The 23,603-nt window shown below is 40.8% G+C and overlaps 1 protein-coding gene across 1 annotated transcript in view; it reads left to right on the top strand.

Annotated features, from left to right (window-relative positions):
• shank3a (SH3 and multiple ankyrin repeat domains 3a) overlaps positions 1-23,603 on the top strand; it is a 227,419-nt gene that overhangs the window by 120,055 nt on the left and 83,761 nt on the right. The window contains exons 7-13 of the mRNA XM_030053211.1: positions 7,168-7,276; positions 7,896-8,047; positions 9,362-9,529; positions 12,781-12,897; positions 20,705-20,782; positions 21,462-21,528; positions 22,877-23,106. Of these exons, the coding sequence (XP_029909071.1) occupies positions 7,168-7,276; positions 7,896-8,047; positions 9,362-9,529; positions 12,781-12,897; positions 20,705-20,782; positions 21,462-21,528; positions 22,877-23,106 (921 nt within the window). The remainder of the gene's footprint in view (positions 1-7,167; positions 7,277-7,895; positions 8,048-9,361; positions 9,530-12,780; positions 12,898-20,704; positions 20,783-21,461; positions 21,529-22,876; positions 23,107-23,603) is intronic.

Here is a 23,603-nt window from a genome sequence, read left to right as displayed (position 1 = left end):
GGCCGGTGCTTCCTGCCAGCATGGGGTTAAGCCAGCTGCCAAATCTTGCTCCAACTTTGCCTGGCTTGGCACAGTGGTGATGCTAACTGACTTGCTTGAAAAACAAATGAGCTTGCCCATGTACCTCTCTAGCCAGAGTAATGACACTTATAAAGCACCCTACCTTACCCCCACAGTCTTGCTACATAGAGCCTGAAATTTTCATTTTCATTTTCATTCTGATGGCTGACTCCTGTCATATGTCAAAGTAGCAAGCTAGCTACAGTTATTGGCACATGGCATGTCACAACTTTATTGTATATTTACAAAAAAAAAAAAAATACATTTCACAAGACTACTTAAATGTGTGTGTTATTTGGTAGATTCTGGTCAAATGTTTTTTTTTTTTTTTTTCACAAGATGTATGTCTTGGGCAAGGGCTCAGTTTGCTTTATTGAGTAAGCATTTATGCATCCATCCACACAAAGGCATCTCAAATCAAATGGAGGAATGAAAGAGCCATCTTTTTTCATATGGAGAACAGCCACAGACACCTTCCACCGGGCATCAAACTGAATCAGGAGGTTATTTACTCTCGTAAACAAGTTGGTAAATTGCCATAGATGGCAGGAGTGGATTATTGCTGCTGTTTCTGGCTGGTATTGCACTGAGATGAGACATTACCCTTCATTTCTCCCTTGCTCGTTCTCTCTCGCTGTCCGTTCTGCCTTGCTCGCTCTCTGTAGCCATAACCCCCCTTGTTTTCTTGATCCAGCACAGCAGGGTTCCCGTATCTCCAGCCCTGAATCTTGTAATGACAGTACATAAGAAGCTGCAGACATTGCCAGTTGAACTATTAGCCAAGCCATGGACACAGACAAGACAGGGATAGAACTGAGGTGTTTGTGACTTGCCTTATATGGACTTATATGGATGTGCAATCACTGTTACCACACCAGACCAGATCATTGTGGTGTGGAATGAAGTGTGACAGTGGTAATGAGTGAGAACTGAGGTGCAAGTGAGCTGGGACACTGTTAAGAGTGAGAGTGTAAAGATGTGGTACATGTTATGCCTGCCGCCTCCATATGACAATGGGGTAATAGTTCGCTCCTACCTTGGTAATCAGTGCCAAATAGTTATTTAAGAGAGATGGGATATGTCCGCTGCTGTGTTTGTGCCAATTAGTACTGAACGACAGAGAACACACCTTTCCTGCTGAAGAGAAATGGGAGGTGTCCACTGTTTCATTTGTAGCACTGTCCAGCAATCGTAGAAGCCAAGATGCATGGCAGTGATTAAATGGTGAGGTAATGTATGGTTTACCTCGACCTTTCTTATTCCTCCATCGTGTGTTGCCATGTATGTATACGCCTGTTTGTGTCTCTGTGTCTGTTTGTGTGGGGCAAGCAGTGCAGTGTGCATTTGAACATGGCAGAGGAGAGGGCTGGCACATATTTGTCGCTTCGGTTTCATTGGTTCAGCTGTCTCTGCCTCTCTGTTGGGCTTCCATCCTTCCATGTTCATTTCCTTTAATATGATCACTGGTTACTATGATGCACCCCCTCATCCACAGAAGGGTGAAAGAGTTGCTCCTGACACAGGATGGGTAAAACAGCATCATCATCTATCTATCATCATCAACAGAAATTAAAGACATGCATACTTTTGGCACATGTCCACCAGCTGTTTAGTTTACCTTTTGCTCTTTACAAAGTCAATATATTGAGCTTGTCACAGTATGTTAGTACTGCAAACTGGGGATGGAGCGATATATCAGCTGACTATCTGACTAGCTGACTGAGTCTGATATGTTTTTTCTGTTGATATTTGGTGAGTGTGAAAATGGCCCTTGCGTAACCTCTTTTCAAGGCGTCACTTAATTGTAAAATTAGCAGCAGAGTAAAACTAACACAACCTTTTCAATAAGAAGAAACTAAATTGAGTGAATAAAATGAGAAACTTGCTGAATGAAATGACACATTTATTGATTCAGAAAATATTTTGACAGCACATAAAAAATGAACAAAGTACATATATATATATAAAGAGAGACAATTAGGTGAGTGGGAGGCAGATACTCTGATTGGCTCTCTGAATGGTGGACTGATAGGCTGCCTGGAGGAAACCTTAGAAGGCAGTGACATAAAGGGAATGCGGTAAAAAAGAAAATATGAATGAGCCACTTAAAAAAATGGGGAAGCCTCTGATAGGCTACTGAGACAAGGATAGTGAAATAAGTGACTATGCAGTGAAGACTGTGCAGGTAGGCTTTCTGATTTAAGTTGCATTAATCTATATACTAGTCATCTCAAAACAGGCTTGTTTGAAAAAAATAACCTGTTGCACCTGCATTTATATTGCAGTTCTTTAAAAAAAATGCATATTTATTTACTGGTAGCAGTACTAGCTGGTGTGCATGGGAAGATGTCGGATTCTGGTATAAAACATATTGGTGCATCCCTATTGTAAGATAACATAAGATAATAATACTTTATTGGCCATTACTGGAATGGAAATTTATCTCTGGAACTCTGGCAACAATAAAAACAGACAATTGAAAACACAGTTAAGAAAACACACACACACACACACACACACACACACACACACACACAATATAATACATTATCTATGCCTAATGACATGCACCATATAACCTATGAACATAAATATAGCTCTTAAAAATACACATGCTAAGTATACAAACTGCAGTGAGCTGTCAGAATGTCATCGGCTTGTATGAAGTGTAGAGCAGTAAGAGAAGGTGTTAATTAAGTACTGCATGCTAGAAGTCACTATTTCTTCTTAAAAGTCGTAGATTTGACCACTCTAAGAGCAGTCAAGTGTTTGAGTTGTCTGTCTATGTGAGTGTGTTTACACACTTGACCAAGAAATTAATTAATTTGTGCCCTTGATCTGATTTTTATAAGCAGTTCGGTCCTTTTCTGGGGCAACCGTATTAAACTATGAAATCATACATTTGCATTGCATGTTGGCAAATAAACAAATTCACAAACTGATTGTGTGGCTTTTGCGGCCGCTACACCTGCACAAATTAGACGAAAAGAAACCTGTGCACCTTCACTATTTGCATGTATTTAAAAAAAAGTCCAGGCCCAGACTTTTCGACTTATCTGAAACCGAAATAATTCGCACATACAGGTTGCCAAGTCAGATAATTCTTGCTATACTTGATGACATCATTGATGATATTGAGCCTGCCATCCAAAGTTGCCATGCTTTACCTGTCACTGTCCTGCCTACTGTGGCCTTCTTGGCACAAAGGCAGCATTTAGACTTTAGTGAACGGATAATTACAACCAGACACAAAACAAGGGCAAGTTACACTCAGCTGCAAAACAAGATAGCGGTTGCCAGTGATTTGCAGTTCATGGTGCTTTCAGCAGCCCCAGTCTATTCTTTGTGAATTTGCCCCTCAGTTTGTACCACGGAGATTTTCCATCAAACTTGGCAGTTTCATTTGGTCTAGGTTAAGACCTTTGCTCTCATTTTTTTTTTTCAACGTTTCAGCGTTTTCAAGTCAAGGTCAAGGCAGGACATCAGAGATAGACATTCAATAATACAATGCCATACTGTATATAGGACAGCATTTGGCTCAGGTGTAGTATCTTTCAGCTTGTTTCCTGTCACTATTTTAAATCATTGTAGCGCATGTTTTAGACTTCTTTCCAACTGCTTGAATCCAGAAGATGATGATGCTGTTATACACATTCACCCGTCAATTATTATTATCATTATCATTATTATTATTATTATTATTATTATTATTATTTAAATTTTTGTTGACATAGTGATTTGTGCGGATTTGCTATTATTCTCACCTACTGCTGCCTCCATGGTGCAGTGTATGCTACTTCATGCTGCAGAGTAGTATTCTGATCAAAATATGCTCCATTTTCTAATCCGGGAATCACTGGAAAGATTCCCAGTTTGAGGTTTTCACAAATCACTCAGCCCAGGAGGGACAGTAGTCCCATTCACATGTGAATATTTAGCAGCTGAACAAATCCACAGGTTGAAATGGATGAAGTGGCACCTCCAGTTATCATGTTTTTTTTTTGTTGTTTTTTTTGTTTTTTTTTGCCGTCATGTTTAATTTCACTGGCATTTTGTCAACTTTCAAGGACATTTCCTGAGCGCCTGCATGCTTGTTCAACATGTCAGATGTGCTGGCGTGAGCCTTTGGCACTTTATGACATATCAGAGCACAAGATGGTCTCAAAACATTATATTTCAAGCATCACATGTTCAGCAACGACAGAGGAAATAGCATGATGATGATGCTTTATTCTTTTATTATTTGTATTTGTTATTGTTTTCAAGTTAGATATTTAATTAGTTAGTTAAATAGTCATTTAAAACAGTATATGATGTACACGATTCTGATTTAAGAATTGTTTTTACCGCCTCAGACAGGACAGCTGTGATTTTAAAACAAAATTTTATTTGCAGATTTGGTGGTTTTGGTGACTTAAAAAGAAGAGCTCTCTTTGACTCAAAATAAAATCGCTTTGAAATGAAAACTAAATATACATAGATAAATGTTGCTAGTGGAAGCAGCATTAATTTTAGCAAATGAAGAAAAAAACACTGAAATCGTTGTCTCTAATTAACATTTTGAACTAAAAAAAACACAGTGATAACTTTTGATGTAATATGTGTTTTCCTGAATGAGCTGCTGAAAATGAGCCACCAGACAACACAAATGACAGAGCAGACCTATCAGTCACATTGTTGCGAAAACGGTTGCTAACAAATGAACAGATGGTAACATTGAGTTGATGTAGTCCTATCTTTTTGTTAAAAGCCTTTTCATTCAAACTGAAGACATAAGAGAGAGTTTTGACTTAGGCAGGAGAACTGTAGAAGACTTAAAAAGGAGCGATGAAATGATGGCAGAGTTTGAGTATGGATGAATTTTTATTTATTCATTTTTCATATCACTAAAGCATAGACACAGGGTAATATTTTTGAGAATAGTTTTCAGTTGGAAAAAGGAGAACAGAAAGCATGCTATTAAAACTTAGATCGGTATAAAAATATTCCTCAATTTCTAGCAGTCACTGAACAGTTTTAGATAAAGAGAGAGTAAATAACAGTGATGGAGTTGGGTCTGGATGGGCAGTGGCAAAATATCATTTTGAATTGGCTTGTTACCTTGGATTTAATATCAAGTGGTACGTAATTCTCTCATTTGTGCAATTAGTAGACGTCAGTTAAACATCATTTTTGTGGAATAGGCTATAATTTATTTATTAATTTATTTATTTGTGTGAAATAAATAATGACAATGATGTAATTAATCATTCCAAAAAATGACTAAATGGCATGGCTTAATTAACAAGGATGTCTGTGTCATGTTTTTGATTGCTTTCATAAGCAGGTGAGGTCGCTTAGATGGGAGGAGCTCCATTTGTGTGTGTGTGTGAGAGAGAGAGAGAGAGAGAAATAAAGAATGAGAGAGGGAGGGAAAGAGAAAGAGACAGAGTTCATTAAGAACCTTACCAAAGCAGATTAACCATTACAAAGCATTTTCATCTGCCTTATGTTCAACAGGCAGTATAACACACATCAAATGCTGCTGATCACTTTCAAACCATCCCCCAGCCTCTTCAAAGCATTATACTCTAGGAAGGCATTATATAGTACACACGCACACACACACACACACACACACTCACACACACACACAACCTCAGTGCTCTTCCCACTCATGTGTACATTGGCTGCCGGAGCTGTCTTTGTATTCCATCACCATAACAACTGCCTCACAGAGCATCTGAAAAAAGGAAAAAAAAAACCAAAGTGAATTTCTCTCACTCAGTTTGACTTGGAGATGGTGAGAGTGGCGGTCTGTAGCTTCTCGCAGCATGTCGGTGTGGTGTGTGTGAACAAGGGGGAGGCTGGCAGAGGCGAGGGAGCTGGAGATGACTCTGTGGGATTTGACAAGGGGCGGTGAGATGTGAACTTGAGAGGGTATATAGTGTGACTTTTTGGAACAAGGGACGTATAGATGAGACTGCACATGGTGAGTGTCTGAACCCCCGCTGCATTCTGTTCACCGTTTGTCACGTGTGTATGTGTGTGTGTGTGTGTGTGTGTGTGTGCAAGTTTGTTACTGCGATTGCCACTTGTGAAGTAATCATGTAGTAGAGTAAAATATGTGTATGTGTATGTCTGGGTGCTTTAGCACATGTGGATGGTATGTGATGACTGTGGCTGAGAGATTGCAGTAGTAATGGGATTTCACACCATCATCCAACAATATCACCTAATTACATCCTCAAGGTACATGTTTGGCTTTCAATAATATTTGTTATGTTAATATTAACCTTAAGTATTGGCTATTTGTTATGTTTATTCCCTTTCTTACATGTTTTCATCAATAAATAGGCACTTACCAGACACATTAGGGGCTAGAAGGGCACAGTATTTCTTAGATAATCCAAAATAAATTGTTGCCCTGATTTATCCTAATAGTAGCTGCAGTCTACAGAATAATCTATTTTGAAATATTATCATTGCCGTCTTGCTCCTAGATCCATTTTCTATTCAATACTCAACAGGCTTACACCCACCGGTGGAGATGATGAAAATTTTCAATCATAAGTCACTGAAGAAATTAATGAAGTGTGCTTGTATGAGTGTGTGTGTATTACATGTGTATGTGTGGGGGGTAGCTCTTGTGCATGTGTTTTTCTGCATGTGTGAGCTTGTTTTATGGATATGGTCTCAAACATTGATGCTAGACCCTGTGCTGTATTTGAGTACTGACCTCAGGCAGTGTACAGTATTACTACCTTTTTTATCTGAGCTCAAAAATCCACATTTTGGCTGAAGAACGTGTCTTCATTTCTCTTCTAACGTACAGCTTTTTCCCTGAGTACTGTTGTCAGTCTAATAATAGCTTTTATATGTATATATATATATATATATACGTATCCACGGTATATCCACTGCACATGGTCCATTCAGTTGGTATGACAGAACAGAAAAAAATGCACACACACAGTCAGAGAGAGCTGTGCACTTCAGCTTTCATCTCTTAACTGCATTATTAAACATTTCCATCCACATGAGCCATACATCACCCAATCACAGCTGTCTCTACTCTTCTTCTGCTTCCCCCTCTCCCCTTTGCTCTCCTTGTCTCCTCTCTATCAGGCGAACTTGAAGAAGTTTATGGAATATGTTCAGCAGAGGAACATTGAAAAGGTCTCAAAGTTTCTGGAAAAAGGCCTGGATCCCAACTTCCATGATCCAGACACAGGAGGTGAGGAGGTCAACACTAAACCTTAGCCTATCTCCAGCCCACTGACCTTTTTCTCTCTATTTTAAAGCTTTATCTTTATATTTAAAGCTTTATGTTTCTCTTTTTCTCCTTTCTCTCTGTCATTCTTCCTCTCTGTCTGTTGGTCTTTACTACAAAATAACCATGTATGGATTTACTGCAATAAGCCTCCTGCATGCAGAGTAAAGCTGGATTACTCTCTTTTGGTAATCTCCTCATGTTTATGCAAATGCTCATCCAGCCATTTGTGGAGAGGCCCCTGTTGGGTGACCTGTAGTAAGACAGAGGGCCTTCAAGCTAGGGAAACATAAGAAAAGGTTGATTTACCGGGAAGGAGCAGGAAGGAGCTACTTAGCAGACTGGAGGGTGACAAACATGACATCAAAGTCAGCAATCCAAACGCAGAGTCACTGAAAATGTAAACCCACAGTTTTCACAACTCCAGTGCACAATTTGGTCATCAAATATTGGCAGGTTCAGTGATACATAACACAATGTTGGATGCTTTTCTTCCTCCAAGCAGAAAAGGACTGCACTGTTACTGGAAAACACCTTGAATATTGAAGTTGCTTTTTTTTTTTTTTTTGCCTGAATCCGACAGAATGTCCTCTAACACTAGCGTCTCAGCTGGAGGGCTGTGCGGAGCTCATCAAGGTGCTGAAGAATGGAGGGGCGCATCTGGACTTCAGAACAAAAGATGGCATTACTGCCCTGCACAAGGCCGTGCGCACCAAGAACCATACAGCTCTCATAGTGAGTGTAACACACACAGGCGCACACACAAACACGGACACGCCGTCATAAGTAGGAAGCTGACTCAACTCTTTATTGCTCTGCCTGCCCGTGAACTCTCCTTCCTGTCTGGCCTTGTTGAAAATGTTGGTGCTCCTGCAGTGCAGAGGGTGCTTGAGCCATTCCTAAATGAGAGAGGCTTAGCATGCCCTCTCTGAATGAGCTGGCATATTCAGTGAATGGCCTTGCGTGTATCTGGTTTGAGGAGGCTTGTAGCCTAAATAAAAGGGCTTTATATGACTCATCTAATTGTTTTCCCATTGAGCTGCATCTGTTTAAGTCTGAATGGGAGTTATTTTCGCTGTGTCACTGTCATAACTCGAATGTTCAATGTCGTTGTGGAATGTAACATACATTGGCCACTGGAGTCGCTTATACAGTATGTGGGAAAGACCATACGCTGGCTTATTCCTTCACGTAACTCCTTTATTTAGTAACTTCATGTATTTTTTACATGTTTTTTTTAAAGATGCAATGGGAGGCTGATTTTTAGTATAGCAGTATTATTTAATATTCCAAGGCTTAATAATATTATGGCTAAGTAATGTTAGTATATATTAGTATATATATATGTATTATATGCATGGATCTGTGAATATGCAATACTTCCCAACCACCCCCCATCCACCCGCATAAAGACTGTCTCGTAATTTACATCATATTTGATAATCTATCCATTAAAAAAAATTGTTACACTAATATACCACTCAAGTCACCAGCGGGGGCTGATGCTAATGATATGAAAAGCAGCACCCCCTGATGATGGTTGATGGGATTGGCTCCTTCGGTTTATTACGCCATAAACCTCACCTGCCTTTTTGAGACTGACCTTGATATACTGCAGTTTCAAAGCAGAAAAACTCAGCCATGGTGTCGTCTGCTTATTTTAATCCTGATATGTCTTGTAGCATGCAAAAAACACCATGTGTCCGTGTTAACATGGTTAAACACTTGATTTTCATCAGAGGGGGGTTTTAATCTATGTTGGAGCAAAACCTCCTCACATATCTTGAACTGACATGGCTGGCAGCACACACATCTGTCATGCTGACGGACACGGGGCTCAGTGGTTCAAGAGTCCGAGCAGATTGACCGCAAAATAGGCTTTAGTCCTTTTTAGTGTGAATGACACCTGTATAATGTCGTTCTGTGTGCGAGCCTCTTCATCCCTCCAAGATTCAGGATAGACTGAGGATCTACAATGGGGATCTGCTTCTCTATAAAGTCCTTTTCACTAACGCCGTCCTCCCTCCAATCCTCTTCCCCTCCCACCAGACCCTGTTGGACTTGGGTGCATCACCTGACTACAAGGACAGTCGGGGGCTGACCCCTCTCTACCACAGCTCCATGGTGGGAGGAGACCCCTACTGCTGTGAGCTGCTGCTGCACGATCATGCACAGGTCGGCTGTGTGGACGAGAACGGCTGGCAAGAAATACACCAGGTAGTCTTCTCATATCTTTAATTCAGTTGTATAAATGTTAGACCATCGAATCATGTAGTCTTAAATTTGAATTGATGAGATTGTAATTTCAACAAACATTATTTAGCCATCTATATGTTTTAGTCAAAATGAGTCCCGTTCTTCTGCATGAGATCTTTAGATCAGCATTTCTGCTGTTGTAAATCTCTCAGAGTACAGAGGATAATGATGTCTCTACAATGACCTGCTGCATTTGATTGCTGGCAAAATGGCCAAGTTCACTTCATACTTAACCTGTTAAACTTATCTGTAGAAAAATCCATGAAATCCATGAGTATCCATGAAAATCTTTGTACTTAGCTGTCCCAAAATCTATGGAAAAAAGTTGCTGTCAGATTAACAGTCCAGGCTAGTCCTAATTGTATTTACTACAGTGGCAACTTCCTGTTTGACCTAAAGTTCAGACAATAATCTAATAAATAACACACACACACACACACACACACACACACACACACACACACTGCTGTTTACCTTTACAGATACTGAAAATTACATAAATGTCATTACGTGTTGTTATAGTTTTGAAGTTGAGTTAATGGGACTACAGCATCCATTGCTTGCCCAACACGTATGTGCTGCATTTGTATATAATGGGTCCAAGCAGTGGTGCCTATCTCTGTTTAGCACAGTAGAGGTTCCTTACCAAAGGAGAACAAACACAGCATATTGTGTGTATTCATACACATAACACCCCAAGGCATGCCCTCCTCTGTAAACATAATGGAGGCTAGTGCCTACATGCTGTTTTTGTTTGTGTCAGGGCTTTTTGGGTTATGTCTGAGTAGTTACAGAGAGACTGGAGGTCTGTGTTTGTGTGTGTGCATGCATGTGTGTGTGTGTGTCTGAAAGACTTGTAAATGGAAGCAAAGAGACAGCTATGTGAGTCATCACTTCTGCCTCTAACACTGAATGTGAAGTACCTAGGACAAGATATTGAATGGCAACATTTCACTGTGAATGAGCCTAGGTAGACTGAACTAATACTGAATTATCACCTTTTACAAGTCTGGCTGTTGCATTGTGTGCAATCCTTCAACTCCAAGCCACTGAATCTTTAATGGGAGATATTTTGTCTCAGGAGTAGACACTTTTCCATTCCTAGTTCATCTGTTGTCACTTAAATATAATATTCATTTGCTCGTTTGTAGTGAATGGCAGGACATAATTATCAAGCGAGATTTAGAATTTACAAGCAGTGCTGGGAAAGATCTATTTTATTCCCCTGTGGCCAGCTGAACCTTTTCAGTCTAACATGAAGGAAAGAGAACAGAGAGAAGAAAAAAAAAAACCCTGTGCGTATTAAATTAGTCATTTGTAGATGAACTATGGCAACCGTTGTGCGCTGGTGTCTCAATCGCATGTCAGTTCAATGCACGTTTTACTCACCTAGCAGAACCCCGACTCAAGTTTCTGCACTGGAGGTACAACGGTTGATTTGTGGCGTCTTGTTTTCGGGCGATAGAGCAGAGTGATGCTGTCTCCATCACACACCTCATCTGTCTCCCATGGTGCTCCCCGCAATGGAAAAGTCTTGAGGCGCTACCAGGTGGAGAAATGAAGACGTACAGTAGAGGGAGTGTGAAGCCTTTGAGGGGGCGTTACTTTGACATGAGTGTCCTTCCCAATGTGCTAACGTTGTAGGCAGTTAAAGAGGAATTGAGTGTTTGCCCGAGGCACTGGCATCGCTGCAGTGTGAGTTTTGAATCAGGGCATGAGTGTTGATAAATCCTAGATAGTGTACAGTAAATAGACCTGCAATCCTACATCCAGCACCTCCTCTCCATTTCCTTTTCTCTCACATTCCACCTCTCTCTCTGCCTTTCCCTTTTTCCTGCGTCCTCTTCAGCATTGGTATTCTTGTGGTACATAGTGTGTACAATAGGATAGACTGTGTAAGGTCTGATAACCGGCAACAATCCCAGCATCATTTGTGCTCTGTCTTACTGCTGTCACACACTCTTAGCAAGAGAAAACAATGGACAGGGAGAGAACAATTACAAGGGAGAGTTTGTGTGCTTGTTTGTCAATGACACAGGAAAAAAAAAAACTGCGGAGAGGGAGGGAGCGAGACAGATGAGATAGCGATTAGATGAATAGTTTATTGCACCCAGTTGTGAGAAACAAAGAAGCTGGAAAAAATGCATCTCTGTCGCCAAAATAACTTTAACTCGCAGATTTACATTTCGCCTCAGGTATGTGATGTAAACAAGTTTTTTCCCCTATTCCCCCTTAGAGAGACTGTTAACAACGCCAGTGAAGAGATTTCTATGCAAGGAAAAACACCGGACCACATTCACTGGCCTGAGGGAAAGGATTCAGTACTTTAAATATTTCTGAGGTTTAGTTATGTTTTTTTTTTTTTTTACAATATTGGATGTTCATGCAGGCATGTTACATAATCAATCGGCTGAAGTTTTGTGTGTGTTTTGTTTGAACATGGCAAAAAAAATGCCCCCTCTTCCTCTGGGTAGCACTCAGAGGAAGAGGGCAGCCAACTGTCAGTCAAATACAAAGTGTAAATTTCCAAATTCTCTTCATTGTGAAAATGCAGTCAGAGGGGCATCTTGATGGCTTACTCGGCTAAAGTGCTTAACCCTTTGGAGCATACCGGTCACTACAGTGGACAGCTGTTTAAAAATCATTTTCTCCTAAATGCAATGGTTTCTATGGTGGAATTGCATACCAGCTGTTAGAATGCTCTCTGCTGCTCCCCCCCATTGAGGTTTATGCAGAGACTGTCAGTTCTTGTTGCTGAAAACATATTAATACTAGTATAATGACATGATAATACCAGTCCTGCATCCTTAAAGAAATATGGATACTCACAACCCTAAGAAGAGTAAAAAGAAGAAGAGTAAAAACACATAAGAAAAAAATCTTGACTCAGGCTTTCATAATTCATGCATCAAAGGGTTAATATGTGCCTGTGACCTCCTTGGTTCAATCTAGCCTGTAGGCATTGTCACCTGTCATCTCATGTTATCTTGTTCTCCGATACAAGAAAATGACACTACAGTACAAAATAAAAAAGAGTCCAGCTCATGGGTTTTCTTCAAAAATGTTCTTTTTTCCCTCAACTTCAGGAAGCAGTCACTTGTTTCTGCCTTGCAACTGCTGTCCCTGTCCTTTTTTATATTAAACAGGTGGTGTGAGTTTGGGGAAAAAGTGGAATAATGTGAACATATCCTTATTTAAATCTGCCCCTCCAGGCATGTCGCCATGGTCATGTGCAGCACCTGGAGCACCTGCTGTTCTACGGAGCTGACATGAGCACCCAGAATGCATCTGGAAACACCGCCCTGCATGTGTGTGCTCTCTACAACCAGGTACCAATGATAAAGAAATATACAGAGAGAAATGCTAACAGAAGTGATTTGTTCTTATTGCACTGCATCACCTCATCCTCTGAACAAACATTAAATATGCTTTTAATCAGCTGAAGGGAGTGATATATATGTGCTGTGCATTCATACAGCCTAGAAAATTTTAAAGTTTTAAAAAAGTGAGTGACATTTTGTACCCATGATTGGTAAAATGCACCAGCACAATTTCTGCAACTAATATAGAGCCAAAAGCCCTGCATATTTTAACATGTTAAAGCTGAACTAAGTTATTGCCTCTTAAAATATTCATTTTTATATTTTTAATCGTCCAAAGATTACAAACCTGCCTGTTGGTTCTGATGTCACGCTGTGTTCATTTTTTAATTGAATTTGAATACTTTTTATTAGCATGATTCATTTTTTTTTTCTTTGAAACGTTGAGGCTTCAGAAATATTTGAACGCTGCATTTAAGCCATTCACAGGTGAAGTTGAGCTTTTCAAACCTGCTTTCCATTTACATACATCCATTTACATAGATCCTCTCCCCAGTCTCACGGTACTGGTTTGGTCATATGGCAATGCAAATCAAGGAAAATTGACCCGGACAGCCTGCCAGGCAATGAAATTACTAGAGAATGAACAACAGCAAAGGGGGAAGAGTCAAAGTTGATTCACACGCTCTGATGAAGAGATAGACATGAAGGAGCTGAACAGGGAGAGCGGCCAGAGAGAAAACACAGAAACACAACCCGTAGAAGGATAGTAAAACAATGATATAATTATTGTACAAAATGTCAAACACCTAAATGAAAAAAAAAAGAAAAAAAAACATTCAATAAAAGAAGCTTAGGAGGCTCTTAGATGAGTGATGAGGATGGATTTGCATCAATATAATAATGTGGCAGATGGATTACGAGTCACTGACAACATCACCAGGGGAAGGGGCTCCATGCATGCTGCATGATGTGCGTAATGGAACTGCTGGGTGTGTGCATACTGTGTGGATTTGGTACATGACTGGGAGTGTATGTGTGTGGGTGTTGTATCAGCGTATATACTGTATACATGCACATTTTCATCTTTTTGCTTGTCCCCTCAGAGGGTGTAGGGTCAGCTGCAGAGCAGCGCCCCTGTTGCCGGTAGGGATTCTGTGTTTTGCTGAAGGACATTTAATAAGTAGGGCAGATGCTTGATCTCATGGGGGCTTGAACTCTGTGCCTTCCAATTTGAAAAACTCCCTACTCTCCCTACTCTGTATGCCACATTGTGTGGGTAGGTGTGCATACATGCATGGGAGAGAGATTTCATGACAGAGGATACATTCTGACATTAGAGCCATGAGTAATGCCGTTAGACTGGCCACTCACTTGAAACCAGCTTGACACTCAATGGATACATAAATCCACAGATGTAGTTTTGCTTCTGCGTTGCTGAACAAAGCTCTTCCCTCTTGCAGTACAGCATTAGATGCAGGGCACAGTAAACAAGGCTGTCATCATAGATCACATGATACTTGTGCATACCTGAATGGCAGTCTAAAACAGAGGATTAATGATGCTTTAATGTAACGCATGGAAGATTAGCCAATAAGCTACAAGAGATCCAAATAAGTCAAATAAATAATCATTATCTGCAGTGCATTTGTGTCCTCTTGCCAGAATATATTGAAACGGGAGATTTAACTGAGGACTGGTCCAAGTGGGAGCATGAAACTAAACCCAGAAAGGGTCAGGGACTCACACCCATATGTGTTGCCCTACTTGTAAATTTATGCACTTGCAATACTGTTAAGTGCTTGAGATGAAAGCGCCCACCTTTTGTTTGGTTTTGTTTTGTTTTTGTTTTCCACTTATGATGTGACTGTTGCCTCACAGACCCTTGGAGGCAGATTATGACAGTGTGCAGTTGTGTGCAAGCAAGAAAAGGACATTCCCGTCCTCATGAAGCCCAGTGATCAAGGTTGCTTCTGTCCTGGAGTAACAGTTGCTCTCCAACCTGACTCTAAGAATTATTCATTGGTTTACAATCATTTAAATCAGCATCTAAAGGCATTCCCATTTTGTTGAGCACGGGTTATATTGTTTTATAATAAAAAAAGATTCAGCTTGCATCAGCTTGATTCTTCTTGGAGATATCCCATGTGCCATTTTGGTGTGTTTGGTTTAGTGCTTTTAGAAAAGAGACATGGATGTTTCCGAGGCTCTCCTTTACTGCCGCATTGGGAAATAGCTAGTTTGTGGACATAAAATGAGCACTTTACTCCATCATCCCACTCCTCTGTTTCTCTCTCTCCCTCTCTCTTTCCCTCTCTGTTTCCTCCTCTTTGTTTTTCTCTATATCTCAGTGAAATTTCTGAATGTAAAATGTGTTTTTGCGTGTGTTTGCGTGGTGTGATTTTAACTGTGTCCTTTTTAGCTGATTTCATTCATGAGGAATGACCTGCTTTCCACTATTCCACTGGAATGGAGCACTTAAGTCTCAGGAGAGGAGGCTGTGCTCGTGTGTGCTTGTGTGTGCACGCATGTACGCATATGTGTATGTATCAGCGAGGGAGTGAGAGGCACAGCATCAATACTTAATTCAGGCTGTTTGTAACACATGCACGTGACCAAAGCCATTACATGTTCCACTTCTCATCAGAGGGAGGGGGCACAGGGTGAGGAGTGTGTGTGTGTGTGTGTTTGTGTGTGTGCTAGGGATTGGGGTGGGGAGTGGCAAGGCAGACGGAGGGATAGGGCTATTTACAGAAACTTACATGACTTCTTGTTAGTCTACATTCTCTTCACAGCCCCTGACCAACCTCTTGCATGGTCCCACAGTTGTGGAGGAGTATTATCCTGCCAGCAGAAGCAGGACATCACATTGAGCTGATCGATCCCAGAAACAGTATCTCTTAGTGGGGTTCCAGCAGGCTCGACACAGGCCTGGCCCGGATGATTATGTACAATGACAGAAAGAAATGGGGAGAGAGAATTGACTGGGAAAGTACTAGTCCAGTGGCAGAGTTCAATAGATCCATAGGAGAGAGAGAGAGTTGTAAGAGAGAGACAGGGAGAAAGGGAGAGAGGGGGAGAAAGAGAAAGAAAGAAATATTAATTAAGGGTGAGAGTGAGTGTGTGTGAGGGAGAGAGAGAAAGAGAGAATGAGTGTGAAGATAACATATTTGGCAGCGGACGATGCCCTATCTGAGAGTCCCATTCATTGCTCAGGTTTGGCCAATAATGTTTTCTTGCTGTTCCAGCTTGAAAGTGTCAGCATCAGCACTGCATGTAGGCATGGCAGGGATCCTCTCCCTGTGAGAGAGACGGGGGGTCTGGCAAATGATCGAAAGAGGACAGAGTAGATAACAGCAGGAAGACCAGAAAGAGACACCATTGTCGAGTGAAATTAAAAATAATGAAAGCACACAACTGTCTGAACTAGATAAGTTTAGGTCAGACAAGACTGGTCAAGTGTATTTTAAAGTTTAATTCTGTGACATTATTATACGTATAACAATTTTCTAGTCTTTCGCTTCTGAGTCTTCTTACACTTAATTCGAAATTGTGCTTTATGCAATTTCATATTAAGCCTAGACTAGGCAAAGATAGATATGGTATATAGAGGTCTGTGCAGTGTTGGAAGCATTACACTGTCACACTTACCTTGTCTGCTATAATAGCAATGCACTATGTTGACGCCTTACCCTCAAGGAAAAATAAAATTACTGATGGCATGTCTTCTTTAGAGTTTTGGGAAGTGATCAGAAATCTACGCTATTAGAGGAGATAAAAAAAAAAAAAAAAAAAAAAAAAAAAAAACTTACACCAAGACAAATAGCTTACCTCCATTAGGTTCCATGAGCATTTAAGATGTGACTGTTTTTCCTCTGCAGCAGAAAAAAAATCTGCGTCGTCATGCTTGCTGAAGTAAGAGTTTCAAAAGCTGTTGTTTGTGAATATTTAATTTTCAGTTAAACTCTGTGGGCCCTATTTTTGTACAGGTGCACTGCGCAAGCCAGTCACTGATGCAGTGACATTTTCCTGAGGTACAGTGAAGGTTTCTCCTTGCCTGGGCGCATGTGGTACTTGTACTTGTGTGACAAGGTGGAAGGAGAGGCGCAGTAGTGGGTGTGTTATTAGTGGTGCATTTTATTGGTCATTTTGGTAACACGGATGGCAGTGATTTTTGCTCTCCAGCGGCCACCTGCTGGGACCAGGTCAGCGGCTCGTCACACCCGCATTTTGTGTTACTTTCATCACTTTAGTTTGCAGAGACACACCCAACAACATCAGCAAACCCTGGTTTAGGTGTAATTTTCTTTCTGTTTCGCTTTTATATGAATCTCTCAAGATGGAAATCATTTCAATTCATTGTTTATTAATGTTGTGGTGGTTAAATGATCATATTAACAAAACTGTTGTGTGTCATGGTGCACCACAAATAATGAAATCATTTCCATCTAAATTTATCCTTTATAAGAAAAGGTTCAGTGATAGGTTAACTAAAAAGATTACACTGTGTTGTAGAAGAAAGGGACAAGAAGGGAAGAGAAGAGAAAATGGTTTGTTTGATTACCTTATGTATGTCTATTCTCTCTCTTTCTCTTTCACTCACTCACTCACTCACTCACTTTATCTTGATGCAAAGTTCAGTCTCTTGAAAGGAAAGGATAGGAGGATGACTGATTGCTGAATACAAAACCAGCCCCTAACACACACACTGCTAATTTATTCATCTTAATTCTATCCATGCGCAAATGCACCAGTCACGAAAGCAGAAAACCAAAACCTTGCCTTCGCCCAAACACCCCCCCGCCCCCATCACCCCCAGCCCCAAACCTGTGCCCCACTTACCCTCGCCTTTTGAAAGCGATTTTCAAACAAGTCTCTGTCACAGCCTTCAGTGTCATGCTGTTTTTGTGCACACTAATGAGAAAATGAGGCAGCTCTTATGAAAAGCAGCTGAGCTTTTAACAATGGACGGTATGTGGTGGGAGCTAAAGATTTGAATAAATGTTTGTTTTGACGTTCGTGGCAGCCATATATTCTAATCTACTGTCTAATGTGAAACGGAGATTTACATTCTGTGGGGAATGTGAAAGCTGCCCATTCAATTCTAATGAGGAAATGAATCCTCCAATTTATAACTGTGACTGTGAGAGGAGCCATCTGTCATATTCTTTACACACGACTGACCCGCGTCATTACCGTAAAGTACTTGACTTAGCTCACTATCTGTTCCTTTTCTACGCACCTAATATAATGACTTCCAGTAGAAAAGGGTGAGGCCTACTGGAATCGTTTTCCTAATGAATTCCCATAGGAATACTTGGAGAGGAAGAGCAAGACAGATGTCCCACACTGTAATTGGCCTCCTGGTGTGTGTGTGTGTGTGTGTGTGTGTGTTCATCATTTTATATGTACTCAGTCTTTAAGTGGCACGATGCCAGCTGTTGAGGTTCTTCAACCTCCATTCATCTCACCATTTAAAGTCACAATGCAGGCTCATACACCCTTACACAGACATTGTTGATGTGTCCTGATGTGGGTGTACTGTAAATGGAGAGATGTGCTCATTCAGGTGTGTCATTACATCTAGTCTCTGCCTTTATCTATTGTCCTTGAACTGTCACAAACATTCAACTCTGGCAAAAAGAGGATTTTTCACTTTTGTTTCCCCTTATTATCAAAGCTCCTTGCTGAGGGAACAGAAACAATGAGGTGACGATTAGGCTACCACTTCTTTTCCAGACAACTTGAAGGTTTTTGAAAGATTGACTGTCTTTAAAAGATGACTTACGAATTTTTTTAATTTTACATAATGGCTGCTTTGCTTTCTAATTGCAAACGTAACTCACAAAAGCAACAATTAGAATTAATAATTAATTAAAAGTTCCCTCCAAAGAGACAGGGGTAAACAGAGCACAGTTGAGTCAGCTGTTAAAATTCACCTCAACATGCTTCTGTTTCTGCGTATCCTTTTCACATTGATTAAATCATGTACACATGATTTAATGTAGTTTGCAAAAAAACAAAAAAAACAAACAAAAAAAAACACCTTATCTAACTTGTCAGTTTATCACACTGACATGTTCTCATATACACAAATAACTTCTTACTCTTTAGTTATTGTAAAAAAAACAGGAAATGTTGATCATAGTGCCTCTTGTGTGTACGTGCGTCTGTATGTGTGGCTGTGTGTGCGAGTGCATGCCTGCTCATGTCTCTGTGTGTATGCGCATACCTCTGCACACATCTGCATAATTTATAGGTGATTAGAAATTAGCTAAGCTAACAGCCATAGGCGTTTATCTCCATGGGTTTTTAGCACTCTTAGACCCTTAGCAGTAGCATAGGCTATTATCGGCAAGAGGAGGTATGCATTATTCATGAGACCTGCCAGCTCCATTTACAGGTATTTGTTCTCCCCTTGTATGTTTACATGGGTTATGTAGGTTTATTTTGGTCTACTGTCTCCAAGCGAACAGTATATTCTATACATCATGCTCAGCTCAGGGCAGTGATGTACCCCAGCCATCTCACACAGCCATTTTCTATGCATTTTAACAGTAGAGGGCACTCCGTTGACTCACTCGGTCACTTTTCTCCAGGGCAGTCCCTGAACAGCCACCATGTCAAGTGTGCTCACGTTATTGTTTTTAGAACTCTAACTTCAAACAGCGGACCCTTCAAGCAGTATGACTCAAGAGACATAAAAAGGCTGTACTGAAAAAACTAACCAACCAGTCTTGCTCTTGTTCGACTGGTATATCACCAACAGTGTACCGCAGTATATCACCACCATCCTGCTGTGTGGTGGAGAGATAAGTCAGGCTGACAGAGATATGTTCAGCACATGTTCATTATTGACTAAATCACATGCATTGTGTGTGTTTGTGTGTGTTTCACTAGCATCACTTCAGTGACTGTAGATCAAGCTCACCCTGTTTACTCTGCACTGACTGTTAAATCACATATTGACCCTCAGCCAGCCAGCACATAAACCCATAACCTTGCCTTTCATTCTACAGCTGGACTTTATGTGCCAGAGGGGGTCTGTGCACATTTACACACTAACAAAATATGGCATGAGTCTGACACTCAGAGGAGAGAGAGAGAGAGAGAGAGCTCTGATGGGCAGTTTGGATACCCTGTTCGGCCTTTGGTGCTCCGCGCTCTGTGTTCAGCCGATTCTGTTTCAACTCAGGTTTTTTATGCCAACCTGTTTCCATGTAATGGTATACAGTAGTGTAGTAGCCCTGAAAGTGATGGTGGAAGACAATGACAGTATGAAAAGAGCTGAGCTTGTAACAGTAAGCTGGTGATTCACTGTAAAGGGCAGACCACTGTGAATTAGAGGCTCTGCGGGGTCACAGGATATCCCTAACCTGATATTCAATGCCCTTTAGAATAACCACAGTCAAACTACTCACACACACACAGACACACACACACACACACACACACACACATAAGCACATATGCACACTTACATGAATGCAGAGTTGGGGTTTTGCATAGATTCTCTTTGCAGGAGCTCTATCTTTGGATTTTTTTCTTACTTTGAGTTCACTTGTAATTAAAAGATTTAGCTCTATAGAGACCAATTAGAAGCTTGGAAATAGCACCCCGAGGAGCCTAATACATCACTGTGTGTGTGGGTGTGAGAGTATGTGCGCGTGTATTTGCATGTGTGCACATGCGTGCTTGTGTGCATGACTGTGTGTGTCTGCGTATGCCATTATGTATGCTAAAATCAAATACCATGACATTTTAAAGCCCTCGCCAAATACATTAATCTGCATTTTACCTCTCCTTTGTCATGCAGGATAGCTGTGCACGAGTTCTCCTGTTTCGAGGGGCCAATAAAGAGATAAAGAACTACAACAGCCAGACTGCCTTTCAGGTATGGATGACATCCTCCATGCTTCTTGACTAAAGAGCCCGCTACCTGTTATCACGAGTGTTTCCATGCTGTACATCTTTGATATAGTACTGAGCTACAGTTGAGTAACTTGGCTCGCGTCTCCTAGTGTTGCCACATTCAATATGTTGATTCCACTTCAACAGTAAAGTAGTGTAATGGCTGCCACCCCCGCTGGCTTGCCAGTCTGGCCCATGTCTGAATTCCAGCCTTGCTGCTTGATGAAGTCTGTGTGAAATTGACATTGACACAGATTTTCTGGGCAGATCAAAGTTAATTTGTTTGTACACAGGGCAGGCTGGCTCCACACATTGCCCAGAATGCTGCCATACGTACAGATTTTACACATCTGCTACAACAAAGTAATAAACGCGTGAAATATTAATTAAGGGGGAGAGTGAGTGTGTGTTGGGGGGAGAGGGAGAGAGAGAGAGAGAGAGAGAGAGAGAAAGAGAGAGAGGCAGAGAGGGTGGGAGGTAGACAGACATCATTTATGGTTATTAGTATATTAGTGGGGTTTTTTGGTTTGTTTTGTTTTTGTTTTTCTTCAGCCTCTCTTGCTTCCATGGCGTAACATTTTGCTGTCATCTCATTTCCTGCTCTTCTCTCATTGTAACCCCCCCTTTCCTGCCCTCTTCTCTGTGTATTTCCCTAAACCCAGGTGGCAATTATAGCAGGAAATTTTGATCTCGCTGAAATCATAAAGCTCCACAAACCATCAGATGTTGGTAAGTTGACAGTCGTGATAGTTTATCACCAGGCTGTGTCGCTGTTTTATGGGTTTAAATGTGAGTGGAGAGAGACTGAGGAATGGATGGAGGAGATGTTCATGGAAATTGACACAATGATGAATTTAAAGAAGGAGGGGGGTATAAATATAAGGGATGGGGAGTGGTTTTTGGATTGCTGCTGGGATGGGCTGATTGTCTTTAACATAAACTTACAGGAAAACTCTGCCATCTAGTGTGTAAAGGATGTAATATCATGTTCTTAAGTGTGAAATACTGATATTCATTTTTTTGTCCTTGTAATGATATTTAGGCTAAAGTCTAGATCACACTTACTGTGTTGAATGTATTGATCTTTATCTATCCATTTGTTTTAAATGAAAGTCAGCTTCCACTGTTTCGTTATACTACAGCTGCATTGCATTGCATGCGTTTGATTTACCCAGCTAATATGCTGATAATGCATACTGAAGGAGAACTACTGTAAACCAGACGTTGTTTACCCAATTTGCCTCTGCTGCTCAGTGATGTTTTCATTATGAGAACATTTTGTCAGTGAATCACAGCTGCGGCGAATATGTGTCTTGTAACACCACATTCAAAGTTCTGCCAAGCAGCAAAAGTGACTAATGTGCCAAATCAATTTCACTGCTTTTGTCATTTCTGTAAATGGCTCTTCACTGTGATGACACGCCAATTCTATGCTATGATTTTTGTCAAGAATAGCTCTATGCTTGTGCAGCCACCACATCAGATGGGTTTCGTTACAGTCGTTGAATCACTGCGGAAAACTTTGCATATAGTTTACATAAATGCATTTCATATTGAGAGAGATCACAAGTTAACTTAGTGCAACTTTTTTTTTTTTTTTTTTTTTTTACTATTAAAGATATTTGAGTTGCAAAGCTGTATATAGGGAAGGCATCACACTTAGATAGCACTTTTCACACATAATTGTAGCTCAAAGTGCTTTTCATATCACTTATATGCCCATGTACAAGTATATATATATATATACCCACACAGGTATATACATATATCAAAACAGATACAAAACACATCTACAATGACAAAAAAAAAAAAAAACAATAAGAAAGAAAAAGAAAATGATAGGATAAAAATATTATAGAAACAGGAGCATAAAAGTAAACCTGAATATGTAATAGAACACAATTATTAATCAAAGGCAATGGAGAACATACAAGTTTTAAGTCTGGTAGTATAATAATTAAATCAATATAATGATCATCAGAGCATTTTCGTGAGAGTGGCTTCTGTATCATGTGATGAATCTTTATAAGGATGTGCTCTCACTCTGTCTGTGTCTCCTTTGTCCACCTTCCTCCAGTGCCTTTCAGGGAGACGCCCTCCTACACCAACCGTCGGCGTGTGATGCCCGGCCCCCTGCCCTCGCCACGCTCCTTGCTCCGCTCCGCTAGCGACAACAACCTGAATGGGGACCACGATCATGGCCACATTCAGGGCCCTCGAGAGATTCGCGGACGCCAGGGCCATTCGCCTGTCCCCTCGCTGCGCAGCCTGCCAGCTCTGGGGCAGCAGCACAGCAGCCTTGGAGAGGTGAGGTGGAGGTTACATGTCCTTGTTTGAGTGTGTGTTTGTTTGTGCACAGTATGTGTTTTTACGTGTACATGTGAGTGAAAGAAACTTGAGAAAGTAACAAATAAAGCAATGATTCAATCAAAACACAAAAAAAGATATTTTCCCACTCACCCTTCGTGCAGCCTGTCCATCCAGATAGTTTCTGAGTGATTGAATGAGGTTTCCTGTCCGCTACGATCTCTCTTGAATTGCAGCTGGAGCATTTTTTGGAGGTCAAACCGACAAAAATGTACATGTGGCAAAACTCTTTCCAAAAACAATGACCCTTAGGGGAAAAGAGCTTTGTTGGGAACTATTTCCTATCAAAGAACATTGGCAAACTATATCTATCCACACCAAATTCAAACTTGGGGGTGGTAAGATACAGTTTGCTGATGTTCAGAGAAACTATCTAGATAGACCACACAAGGGGTAAGTGGGGAAAATATATTTGTTAAAATTGTATTTTTGGGAGA

This window comes from Myripristis murdjan, chromosome 6 (assembly GCF_902150065.1).
Source record: "Myripristis murdjan chromosome 6, fMyrMur1.1, whole genome shotgun sequence".
Lineage (NCBI taxonomy): Eukaryota > Metazoa > Chordata > Actinopteri > Holocentriformes > Holocentridae > Myripristis > Myripristis murdjan.
This window is presented reverse-complemented; position numbering and strand designations above follow the sequence as displayed.